Here is a 14,010-nt window from a genome sequence, read left to right on the forward strand (position 1 = left end):
ATCAAAAGTAGTCAACTCAGGATAATGGTGCTGATAGGTTTTGATCCCCATTAGAGACCCGCTGCCAACCTGCGGAACCTCTTGGCTGAGGTATATTTTATAAAATAGAATTGAGTCTCTCGTTACAATTTCTTATCATACAATAGTTTGATTGTGTGAATACAATATAAATCTCAATGAAAATAAACTAGAGCATCAAACTGCTTATGAAATTGTATGATAATCAAATCCTTAATGATCAAATTGCTTAGCAATGATTTTTAAATAATAATAATCAAATTACACACAATAGTTTCATCTGAAAATATACATGAAGCACTTGAAGTTGAAATGACCATTGACTACCTTATTGTAAATTTTATAGATTGCCCAGGCATTTTGCACATTAACCACTCTAACGGGCATTTTGCAAGATGCCAAATTTTCCACATTGTCCGTAACATATATATGTAGTTGTCATTGTATTAAATTACTATAAATTGAAATGAAGTATGTGAATCAAAAAAGATTTTGGAATCAATGATATGTATAAACAACACTTCACTGAAGATATTAATTCAAGACTTATCAAAAATCAATCTTAAAGTATTCATACTATGTCGTAATGCCTAAGGCATGCAGTTATAATATTATTTGTAATTGATATTGCCATTCAAAAAATTATTGCTTAAAAGAACGATTGAGTCTCATTTCATCCCTCAAAAATAGGAAATTATATTTTGAAGATCTGGGCTTTCAATAGTCAATGTAAATCCATTAATATATGATCATCCCCTATTTATCTTATCGAAGTTACATCCTAAGAATTTGGATAAAATCTCTAATACTTTATCCGACATAATTTTTTCTGCCTTTAATATGATAAACCAACAAATTTTCAAATAAAAAAGTAAACAAAAGGATGTTTAATTTGAAGAGTGATCTTCAAGTCGCTAGTGATTTTGTGATAAAACTTTTATTGCTTGTGATACCGAATTCTTGGTCATTGACAATGACTTTGAATGAATTGGGAGTTTCAAAAACACTATGACGCAACCTTTTGGCCAAAAAGAAACAGAAGAATGCTCAAAATGATCTGGTAGTTAGCCAAATAAGTCAATCACACCAACTGCTATTTCTCTCTTTAAGTAATCCTAGACTGTAATTGTCATATTATTTTTCCACAAATTTTTAATTGAATTACAAATTTCATATTATTAAAATCCTACATAGTATTTTATTAGATACTAAATTATAATATTGCTTAGTAACATTTTATTATTATTATTTTTGCATACAAATTGATATAATTAGGCCTTTCATTACCTTATAAAATTATACAAAGGTACTCGAATACATTGGTTAATATTGTAAAAATTGTCAACAAATAAATGCAAAACACACATTAATGACATATTAAACTATTAATAAAGAAACATAAGATAGAAATTTAAGCATGAAACATGAAATTAATATCGTCACATTAAAATAATTTATTATATATACAGAAATACTTCAGTACACTGCAAAATAAGAGTAATCAAGCCATCTCCTCCTCTTCTTCTTCCTCAAACTCTCCTTCGTCTTCAGCTGTAGCTTCTTGATATTGCTGGTATTCTGATACCAAATCATTCATATTACTTTCAGCTTCAGTAAACTCCATCTCATCCATACCCTCACCAGTATACCAATGTAAAAACGCTTTTCTACGGAACATGGCCGTAAATTGGTCAGATATTCGCTTAAATATTTCTTGAATTGCAGTAGAATTTCCAATGAATGTCGCAGCCATTTTGAGGCCACGAGGTGGAATGTCACAAACGGCTGTCTTAACATTATTTGGAATCCATTCAACAAAGTAAGATGTATTCTTGTTTTGAATATTTAGCATTTGTTCATCAACTTCTTTCATTGACATACGCCCTCTAAATATAGCCGCAACAGTAAGGTATCTACCATGTCTAGGATCGCATGCCGTCATCATATTTTTGGCATCAAACATTTGCTGTGTAAGCTCTGGAACAGTAAGGGCTCTATATTGTTGACTTCCTCTAGAAGTTAATGGGGCAAATCCTGGCATAAAAAAATGAAGACGAGGAAATGGTACCATGTTTACAGCTAACTTTCTTAGATCAGCATTAAGTTGACCAGGAAACCTAAGACAAGTAGTAACACCTGACATTGTCAGTGAGACCAAATGATTCAAATCCCCATATGTTGGCGATGTCAGTTTCAATGTGCGGAAGCAAATATCATACAAAGCCTCATTATCGATACAGAAAGTCTCATCAGTATTCTCTACGAGCTGATGTATAGATAAAGTTGCATTATAAGGCTCAACAACAGTATCAGAGACTTTAGGTGAAGGAACAACAGAATATGTATTCATAATTCTGTCAGGGTATTCTTCACGGACTTTAGAGATTAATAGTGTACCCATTCCAGATCCTGTCCCCCCACCCAAAGAATGAGTCAATTGAAATCCCTGAAGACAGTCACAAGATTCTGACTCCTTTCGAACAACATCCAAAACAGAATCAACCAACTCAGCCCCTTCCGTGTAGTGTCCTTTGGCCCAGTTGTTACCTGCACCAGATTGTCCAAAAACAAAATTATCAGGTCTAAAGATTTTTCCATAAGGACTCGAACGAACAGAGTCCATTGTCCCTGGCTCTAAGTCCACAAGCACTGCTCGTGGAACATACATTCCACCAGATGCTTCGTTATAGTATACATTGGTACGCTCCAACTGAAGGTCCGAAGTTCCATGATAAGTTCCTGTTGGATCAATGCCATGCTCATCGGATATGATTTCCCAAAACTTTGTTCCTATTTGGTTCCCGCATTGGCCTGCTTGCATGTGAACTATCTCTCTCATTTTTATTTGATACTTACGACCTCCAGTAACTCCTTAGCTTCTTAAAGGTGTGATCACTGAAATGGTACGCACAGTTTTAATTTAGCACCCACTTATTCTTCCTTTTTATTATTATTATCCGGCCTTCGGTCCATTTTGACTGCAATACCCCCTTCTTTTTTGAGGACCTTTTAACAAAACCTCTCCTTTTTCAATAAATTCAACTATGAATTCTTCTTTTTCTAGAACAAAAAGATAAGAAAAACGTAGCGAAATTAGAAAAAAGAGAAGGTGCAGATGAAATTGGAACGGTTTCATCGGTTTAATGTTCGAATCAGTGTGGTTTACTCACAAGTTCGAACCATATCAATATAAGGCACCGTTATTATAATATAAATATAATATCACCGTTATGTCATATAAAAAACAGAAGAAAAACAAAAACATTTCTGATTAATAAAAATTCTCTTATGAATAGCTCATTCAAAGCCTCATTAGTCATTACCACACGCCACCCCACCCACTACTGTCGATTTTACGAAAATCTTTCATTTTCGAAAAACCTCATTGTGCACCACTTATTCTTTCCCTTCATATACATTTTTCGTTAAAAAATTAGGGAAAAACACTTCTTTAAAAAAATAAAATTAAAGCGTAAAACCGATTTTGTCATATGTAATTCACAGATTGAAAACGAAGCTAGTATGGCAAACAATTAATTATTTATTTCTATAGAGATCTTCGCTTGAGCATGGAATTCTAGATACCTGGAATAAAGACGGGATTTTTCCTTTTCCCATATGAGTCAACATGTATTTTATGTGTACAATAACATATAAGAGGGGCTAAATATATTGTGTTTAACGTTTCAAAAAAAGTAAATATACAAATTTCAGCAAAGATTGGTATTCCTCATATTTTTTAATACAAATAAGTAACCCAGAACAAAAAAAGATAAATATAACGATATATTTAAGCACTTTCTGACGATAATTTTTTATATTTTCTTTTAGTCATTGATCCTTTGGAATTTGTTGGCCGCATTGCAATATGAATACAGTTATTAATTTGTTTGGTATAATTTTTGGCCAAAATATTGAACATTTTCCTAGAAAAAGATTTGAAAACATCTTGATACAAATGACTATTGAAATATTTACTTGCTAGTAAGCTAGAAAAACTGGAATCTTTGACTAAAACGACACATATTTCACTAAAGAGAAATCCAGGATTATTATTTTCCATAGGAATATAATTTACTTCATTATTAAATTGATATCAGATTAAAAATTCTCCAAGCCTGTTGTCCCATGGTAAAAGTAAGATCTAATGGAGTGTATAGCCCGCCTCGATTAACCAAATCAAGAAAATTAGATCTTCTAATGTTCAGCTCATCATTAGTTGAACTTTCAGCTAATATAGTAGGAGCATCCTTCGAAGAAACTAGCATCGAACATCAGCCTTCACATTTCAATTTTTTAAAGAGATCTAGATAAATAGCCAGATATATAAAAAATGAGAGCTTCATAATTATCTTCTTCTTCTATATTGACTTCGCAGTCTTGAATAAGATTAAAGATACTATCTAGATCCTTGGAATACGAATTTTGAGCTTCAAATGATACATCTTTATCATTGCCATTTGCTTGATTTGATTCATATTAAAATAATTAAATCGGGCAAGAGATAGAATTCGTATCTTTTTTTCAGCTTCAGAAATCTAACCTAATTAAACAAAGTAATTAGCATCCGATAACTGCCTATACCAGCTAAATCTTGGCTTCAAGAAAATCACTCTGGAATGGTCCAAAAAAGAACATATTTAAAACTACATTCTTGAATTAAATATAAATTTATTCCAATAAGTGACTTAGTTGAGAGCTCAAGAGCTGCAAATGTTTCCAATGTTAACCCCATCTTGTGATCGTTGCTTTCAATTTTCCACTGAGTTAACCAGCCCATTTTTTTTTTTAAACTCACAATTTTTATGGTTTAAAGTTAATGGTTCCTTAGAAGAATCACGTTTACGTGTGCCAGCACTTGGTGTCCTGCAATTCACAATATTCCAGTATTTTCTAATTAAAGTTCAGAAGTTTTTGGTGTCTAACCATTCAGGATTCTTTAACGAGTAATAATTCAATGCTCCAATAGTACTTTCATGGAATATAGAATCCGCAAGTGGAACATTTGTTTTTTCAATTGAAGATGGGAACAAAGCTTTATCATTAAATTTGTCAGCTAACTTGTTTCTTCCAGTTTGTATTATTCGATGAGATGATAGAAATTTGGAAATCCTATTTCGAGAGCCATAAATATTAGTTTTTTTTTGTTCTTTTTTGGACAAATATCTTGATGAAGGTTAAATGATGTCCTCAGACGTAAGCATTTGGCTGTACAAAGATGGACTAGAGCTATGCCAAATTAGTGATATGACCAAAAAGTCGGGAGAATCTCTTCTTTGATTTGGAGGGATATTGAATTTTTTTAATTGTTCAGAAATGAACACTACCTTTTTTTGTTGGAATCGGCAAACATTGTTTCAGATTCTTCAATCAATTTAGAAAAGTTGTCCAATATCACAGCTTTTTCTATCTTCAATAGGTAAAATGTCCAAACATTTCAAATGACTCACAATATTGCGAAGCAAAGATACCGAAGTTATCATTGAGATATACAAATGAGATTGAGATGTATGATTTCTACGTACTATACATCTAGAACACTGAATAACTCTTATCAATGAAATTCTTTTCTTAGAGTAGGAGACGAAGCAGAGTGGACTTTCGAGAAATTCAATGAAGAAGATGTGGATGGAGGATGAAATGTTCTTCAATGGGTATTCCAGTTCATTATACTGTCGTTTTATGGAGTTCCTTAGTTCTTATATGTAGAAGTATACGATGATTCTGTAGAAGACCTGAAGTCATTATCATAGACCTTGATGTGAACTTCAATATGAACGATCCTTCCATTAAAGGAGATGAGACCCACCGAGTGAAGCGGAAAGAGGGGAGATCCTCTGAACAGACTGTGACATTCAAGAGAGTATCAGGAGTTTGGATTGGATATCTAAGTGGAAAAATGAGAATTCCTAGGAACGGGAAGGATGGATGGATGCAGATCCATGTATACGATTGATCCGTAGAAAAGATACATCCAGATGGCTATGAATTAAATATCTTCCCACGCAGTTCCATTCATCTCTTCTCTCATCTGAGGTGAGTCATACGTCATTCAAAAATACCCTGCCTTTGTATATAGTTGTCAGCTGTCCATTCTCTAGTCTCACTGTTACGTCATTATGACGTAACCTGTACCAATAATTTCAAATGTATGAACATTTACTTTAATTAATATATCAGTAGAACTCATTGGTATGACTCATACCTAAAGGATAATTTATTATTTTTGATAAATAAAGGAAGTAATAATTTTACTCCACTTATGATCCGTCTTCAAAAGGACAGGTATTCAATTTCCTGTTGATACCTCTTAGTTTCGTTATGAAGAGACTAAAGAGGATAGAGGCGACAAGATGTTTGAAATAACAAGCAAACAAAAACAATGTATATGAATGAATTTCAGAATTCACGTAACCTCGATCAATAAATATAGAACTTAAATACTCTTCCTAGATGATTAGGCTTATGTATTTTTGTTTTAAAATAACTGTTATAATTTTTTAGAGTATAATTATAATTCTGACTCTGTCATCTATGGTTTTTATTAATATTTTATGTTTCTAGTTAAATCTAAAGAAAAATATATAACCTCGTGCAAACCGTTAACTTCTATTAAATTACATTAGGCGAATCTCAGCCAAAAGACGCGAAAATAATAAAGTGCGCAAGAAAAATTAATAGCGCCTATACATTATTTTAAACGAATCAGAATTAGATAAGAAAAAACATTCTTGATTGGTATACACGTCTCCTCATATCCCTTATAGTCTCTAGTCGTATATATATATATTGGCCGTCTTATTATTTCTATGAAGACATTTTGGTTATCATATAGAATAAAAATGTATAGCTAGGCTTTTAATAAATATTACTAAGCAATATTATAATTTAGTATCGAATAAATACAAAATAATATTTTAATAATGTGATATATACATACTCGTATATATGTAATTCATTTTAAAAGTCGTGGAGAAACAATATGACAATAATGGTATGGGATTAGTAATCCCGGATTACTAAGGTTAATAGAAATTTCTATTAAACTTGGGAATTACCTAAGAATTAATAGCAGTTGGTATGAATGGCTTATTTGGCTAAATACCAGATGAGTTTGTGCTTTTTTCTGTTTTTGCAAAGACAGTGTTTAAGCTTGAATGACTAGATATATGGATGAACGGAAGTTTATAAAGTCAACAAAACCTTAAAAGTCACCTTTTTCTATCAATAATAACGAAAGACAACCCCTTTATTAGGCCTTCATAAAAACATTGATGAATGATATAAATGAATAGCTGTTGTATTTGAATTTTTAAACAGGGAGTGAGCTCCAAGTCTTATATTGGAATATTTTGGATTTAAAAAAATCATGTGAATACTGTTACATTAATATAAATATAACCAAGCCCAACGCAATGATGGGTAAGAGCAAATAGAATAAATCCCTGATAATAATACTGAGGTTTGGTGATGGGTCTGAGTATAAAAATCTGTATAAGTATTTTAAAAACAGTTTAATAAATTTTTTATAGCAGTATGGCAACAACATATTTGATATACAAAATTGTATTTTCAAAAATAAATCTAAAAATACCTCCCCATCTATTTTTTGTGATATTTTTCAAATGGAAAGTTAGTTAATTCTCAAAACAAACCTATAGTTTATCTTTTTCAAAGAGAAAATTTATAGGCTAAATATATATGCTCTGAAAAACTATAAAACCCATTTCCGTCATTCAATCTTCTAAATACATATATAATTAAACGCAACATCGGAAGAACATTAAAAATTGTCATTTAAATCTAAACATCTTAAAAAAAACGCGATTTGAACAGTGTTCCAAAAGCTATTTGACTTTAACATGAAGCACAATTTTTGTTCATAACTAAAAACTAAGTAGGTACAATACTATCTAAATAACATATTGAAAGCATTAATTATGTCTTGTTTTGTATAATAACTAGCTAAGAATTACCCGGCGTTGCTCGGGCTAAGGAGGGAGAGAGAAATTACATTGAAAATGGTCAAATTAATTAAGAAAATTAAAAAAAAAAAATTCAGAAAATACTACTATATACTAATAATTATAATATGAATGTTTGGTTATTGTTGAAAAAGATCCTGATAACTCTAATTCTATTTCTCTTGGATTCTTATGTTAAGTAAGGTAATTTACAACTTCTCATCATAGCATTAAAGACGCAGCACCCTCGATTTAACGGTTTTAAAATAGAATGGGTAACATAGCCACATACAATATAAATGAGCGGCTCCAGACCTTTAAGTGAATCTAATTCCATTGCAGAATTGGAAGATATAAGGCTGATAAATGTAGAAACATATTCTTCTTGTAAAATTAGACTCTTTTGTATCGACTAATATTGATTTAAAAATTAAGCAAACTTGATTTTTTTTTTCACACTAAAAAAACTGTGGGCAACTGATATAGTAATTTCCACCAGCAAGTTGCTTATACCACAAAAAACACCTTTCTATTAGGTCGGAATTAATTTTACGAAGAAAAATAAACTTAGCTTTATTTTTATCGAATAAATATATGACTAAATTGGCTAGTCCTATGGATGTTTGATAGGTGACATGAAATGTCTTGGAAGATAAACCACCTCCATATTTCTTTGAGAGTGTCTCCTATGTTTTAATCCATTATGCAAACTTAATCAAGAAATCAATTTGTTCCCACTTATTTACAGAAATTGGTTTTGGATTAATCATCTCTCTTTTTGACGTACATAGTATTAGACTTCACATTTATGCAATTCCAAAAGCGCTTAAGAATATCCATACCTTGTGTTGTTTCTTTGAAGCTTCTGAATTGATCATCCTTCGACACATAATGGTCAAGTGCATTCAGAGTGGACTCGTGAAAAAACCTTACAGAAAGATCAACCCTACAATTTTCAATTGGTTGAGAAGCAATTACTTTTTGATTAAGTTTGTGAGATAATTTCAATCCCTGGCCTAGCTCCATCTAGTAGATTCGGCTCATGTGCCCAAATTATATCCTCATTTTAAAAAGATGGACATGAAAATTGTTGTTTGCTAGTAAAGTTGTTATAAATTTTTTCGAGGATATGTACCAAACCGAATAACATAATGATTTTGTTTTGGAAGTGTAAAAAGGATTCAGTATATATCTAGGAAAAAATCCATTTCCTAGTTCATCCACATAGAATTTTCTGTTTGAGGTATGCGCATCCGTAATGGTTGCAACGGGGATATAATATAGTTTTAAAATGGACGATTTAATATTTGTGATTGGTACCATAGCTACCATGTCACTCTATTTCCCAAGTATACTCTTCACCATAAAACAATGTATGGTTTTAGAATAGTTTCCATTCCTATCACGTCTAAAAAAAATTGCAACCAATAAATTCAACTCTCTGTGAGGAATAGACTTCGTCAATTATTATACAAACATACTTGTCTTTTATATCCAACAGTTTAACTCTAGATTTTAAATAATCAATTGTTGAGATTGGCAATCCTTTTTGAATTGAGAACACAGATGTTAATCTTCTTATACGCAATTGAGATGGCAAGTAAATAATTCCAGATTCTCTAGTTTGATTGTATAAAACTGGGTTTGTAGTGTGCCAAAGTATTGAAATTCCAAAAAATTCCGGAGAGTATCTTCGTCCTTTTACAGAGTGAAGGTGAGGTTGTTGTAAAATAAGAAGAATATTTGGGCTGATATGATTTTTCGAATTAAAGTCTTGAAGATTTACTGTTTCTTCCAATATCTGAATGGCATATTTTATGTTTGAAGCTGGTTTGGGTTGATTGATTCTATTTATTATTTAAATATGCTAAAATGTTATTGATATCAGAATAAGGGCTCAAACTCTTTATTGAACATATAATTTTCCCTTTGACAATAGTTAAAGGAAGTCCTTTTGAAAAAAGTGAGAAAGAGAGGTAATTTTTCACTTTTAAACCAAACTAAACATAAGGAACAAGATCTTGTGGGTGTACAGTAACTTCGTATAAAACATATTCGTAAATGGACAATTCGTATAAAACATTTACGTATAAAACCATTTCCTATATTATGAAGTGTCATTTTGTACCCCGAATGTTTGGTGGTGTTTTCGGGTACTGCCAGGTTACAAAATGGGATGCAACTTACCGCCAATACTTGAAAAAAATAAACAATTAAGAACCCTCCCTCAAATTGGTACACATAACGGAATTCAACTTACCATCAATATTTGAAGAAACAACTAAGACCCCCTTACAACCTCCCGAATTTGGGGGTGTTTTTGGCTACCACTGGGTGGAAAAACTGGATACAACCCACCACCGATACTTAAGTAACTACTTAGAGCCCCTCACAAACCCACAATTGTACCCCGAATGTTGGAGGTTTTCTGGGTTTAGTAGTTCTCAATTTTTATTGGCTTAAAATTATAATCTGCTATATGTTCCTCCTATATGTTTGGGGTACAATTGTGGGGTTGTGAGGGCTTTTAGTAGTTTCTTCAAGTATCAGCAGTGGGCTGCATCCTGTTTTGCGACTCCGCGGTACCTCAAAGCAACCCTAACATTCGGGATACAATTGGGGGGGGGGAGATTGTTAGCGGCTCTTAGTTGTTTCTTCAAGAATCGATTTGAGAATCAACGTTGGGTTGCATCCCATTTTGGGATCTTGCAGTACCCAAAAACACCCCTAAACATTCGGGGTACAATTTGGCGGTTGTGAGGGGCTCTTAGTATTACAGTATCCGCAGTGGATTGCATCCCGTTTAGGGACCCGACAGTTCCTGAAAACACACCCAACATTTGGGGTACAATTGGGGGGGGGAAAGGGGCTTTTAGTAGTTACTTAAGTATCGCCGGTACCCGAAAATACCCCAAACATTCTGGGAATAAAATGATAATTCATAAAGCTTCCTCACAAATTTATACGAAATGGTTGTATACGAAATTGTTGTTATACGAAAATGTTTTATAAGAATTGTCCTTATACGAATATGTTTCATACGAAGTTACCTATTACCAATCTTGTGATGATAGAATGATAATGATTATTTAATTCCTGAGTAGTAAACAACCTTTGCTAAATAGATTCAATTATATTCAAAACCTGATATAATATTTGCGTGTAATCATAAAAGACGTTGCGTAACCCTGAGAATTTGTTGCGGAATTATGATTGTAAGTCTTTATTGGACTCAGAGTAGAATTGGAGATTGACATCGGATTAATTCTAGTATATTTCCTTTTCTTATCCTTTTCTCCTTCCTCTCTTGTCACAGCTGACTGTAGCTGATCTAATTAAACGTCATGAATATTATTCTTTCTCGCTTCCTAAACATTCTTCAAATTGTCAGGGTTACCATTTTGATTTTAGGTTTCTTTTTTTTTTAACATGCCCATTATACACTGGATTTTCATGAATGATTATAAATAATACTCAGGTTTGACTAATTTATATGAAGAAAATCTAACCTAGTTCTGAGACACACTTAAATCCAAATGAGCCATTCCTTCCTCAATCAATGTAATCATCTTATCACTTGAATGAAAGATCTGTTAGTAGTTACTAGTTCACATTAAAGAGACGAGACAGGATGTTTGATATATATATATAAACAACAACTATGTATATGAATTATGTTCAGGATTCACGTAACCTCGATCCAAAAATATAGAATATAAAATGTACCCTTTGTATATGATTAGTGTTACGTATTTTTATTTTAAAATAACTATTATATTTTTTTAAAGCATAATTATGATTCAGATACTTGAAACTATGGTTTTAATAAATAATTTATGTTACTGGTTTATTCTAAAGAATAATACATAAACCTGTCCGAAACGTCGTGACGTGTCGACTTGTATTAAATTACATTTGATGGATCTTAGTCAAAATTTAGGATAGTTTTTTTTCTCTCAAATAATTAATAATAGATTTTATCTTCTCCTGAGCCAACTCTTCGTCAACAGAGCCTATCAATGACTTGATTCCTTATTGATTAACTTAATTCAAAATACTTAATACATATAGTTATTTTAAGATATGGTTCAGCGAATAACTTTTATGAATGGATATGCATAACTAGAAGATATAGTTTACCACCTACTGTAGTCAGATGAACTATTCAAAATGATTTTTAACAAAACCCATTTTTATTAATTTATCGCACTAATTTGTTCTATTAGGACAAATCTATAGAAATCATCAAACTCGCTCAAGGTTTGATAATTTAATTAATGAAATATATAATTGTACTCAACTAACAATCTATTTATTTTTATAGAAATAAGTAATAAGTCATTTACACCGACGTAAATTTAATGGGATCTCTTTATTATCATTCCAAAAATACGATATAATTTAACTTCTTTACTTAGATGTGTATTCTTTAGTTTTTAAGCCATACGTCCAATTAAATTAGATAAATAAAAGATTTATATTCCTGTATGCATGATGAAAAAATGGTTAGCTCCTCCATTATTTAGTGACTAACAGTTTATGAATTTGTCATTACTAAATTCAGTTTATGATAAATTAAAAGGTATAGTTTGATTTCAACATAATAAATAATGTATTTCCTTATTATTATTTAGATGAGTGGTTCTCAAATGGGGGAATGCATACCCCTTGGAGTACTGGAGATTTTGAAAGAATATATTACAAGTGGTACATAATTCGATTTTTTTTTTTTAAATGTAATATTTTCAAATTAAAAAATAAAATCAGCTAAGGATTATTGAAAGTTTAAAAAAAAAAATGTTCCATGTACCAAGTATCATAGAACTCTGTCTACTCCAGCTACCGAAGGGACTGGACTACAGTCATCTATAGTTAAATATCTTGAAACAAGGATCAAACACCTACACAGCATAGAGTGTCATGTCAATCTTATAATTGATGAGGTCTACTCTGCAGAAAGACTTGAGTTTGTTAGAGGTAAATTATTGGTCTGCAAGAATAACCAAACACCACAAACAGTCAACATTTATAATCAAATCTGTTGGAGGAAACTATATGGATGTGGAAGCTCTTATACCAGTTAAGAAAATTAAACGCTGAATTCCTCTACTGCAAAAATACTCTAATTATGAAAACCCTCTATCAAATCGGATGTATCGTTATGACCATATTAGTTGATAACTACCCAGTCAACAAGAAGTTCTTCACTCATTTTCTTTGTGGTGGTGAGCTCCAGACTTCAATTACTCACTCATACAACATCAATTGAAAAGTTCATCTCATCTTCGACCCTGTAGACGATTTAAAAAATATTTATAACTGCTTTCAAAGGTAAGAATACTTCAGCATTCACCTGAACCGTCTTGGAGTTAAATCATCATTACACCCTAACTTTGCTCATATCAAAGAAATCCACCATTTAGAGTCAACATTTAAAGTGAAGCAGGCACACAAGCTCTCTCATATCCCTCCATCTAACAGCTCTTGAGAAGAAAAATGTGAAGTTAGCGGATGCTGTTTTTCATGAGTCCATCATTGGAGCTCTCAAATTCTACACATGTAAAAGACCAGAATTCAATGACATAGCTTAGTTGGCTGAGTTTGTCCGGACTATGTGGAACGTTTTAAATGTAAAAACTCAATGGTTGAACAGCAGAAAAGAGATACAACTAGAACACCGGTCACATAAGAAAACCAGCTTGGATCTTTCCTCAAGGAGTTTGCAGACTTTCTCACTGCATAAGAAGAGAGCGGCGAAAGAGGCTTGACTGCAGAAACTTTTTTTGCAACCAAACATACATTTCTAGCTGTAGCAGATCTTGCCGATTCTCCACTTGACACTGGTCTTAGGCTTGTGGCGGAATCTAATGAAGAACAAATTAGCCTCACCAGGTTCATTGCTAGCATGAACAGAGGAAGTATGTCTACCCAAAGAGATATATTATATCTCAGCTGCCTCTATGCGCACTCTCTGTTCATCTTCATTACTTGCATTATAAGAAAAAACATTTTTGATTGAAAACTCTTT

General features: G+C 32.2%; 1 protein-coding gene across 1 annotated transcript; it reads right to left on the minus strand.

Annotated features, from left to right (window-relative positions):
- Positions 1–1,193: 1,193 nt before the first annotated feature.
- Positions 1,194–8,069, minus strand: LOC121119525 (tubulin beta-4B chain). Its single transcript, XM_071889677.1, has one exon. The coding sequence runs from the start codon at positions 2,855–2,857 to the stop codon at positions 1,520–1,522; it is 1,338 nt and encodes a 445-aa protein (XP_071745778.1). The 5' UTR covers positions 2,858–8,069; the 3' UTR covers positions 1,194–1,519.
- Between the last annotated feature and the right edge of the window lie 5,941 nt (positions 8,070–14,010).

Source organism: Lepeophtheirus salmonis, chromosome 6 (genome assembly GCF_016086655.4).
Source record: "Lepeophtheirus salmonis chromosome 6, UVic_Lsal_1.4, whole genome shotgun sequence".
Taxonomy (NCBI): Eukaryota; Metazoa; Arthropoda; class Copepoda; order Siphonostomatoida; family Caligidae; genus Lepeophtheirus; species Lepeophtheirus salmonis.

Coding starts and splice junctions, on each gene's coding strand:
- LOC121119525 (XM_071889677.1), bottom strand. CDS start 2,857: ATGAGAGAGATAGTTCACATGCAAGCAGGCCAATGCGGGAACCAAATA.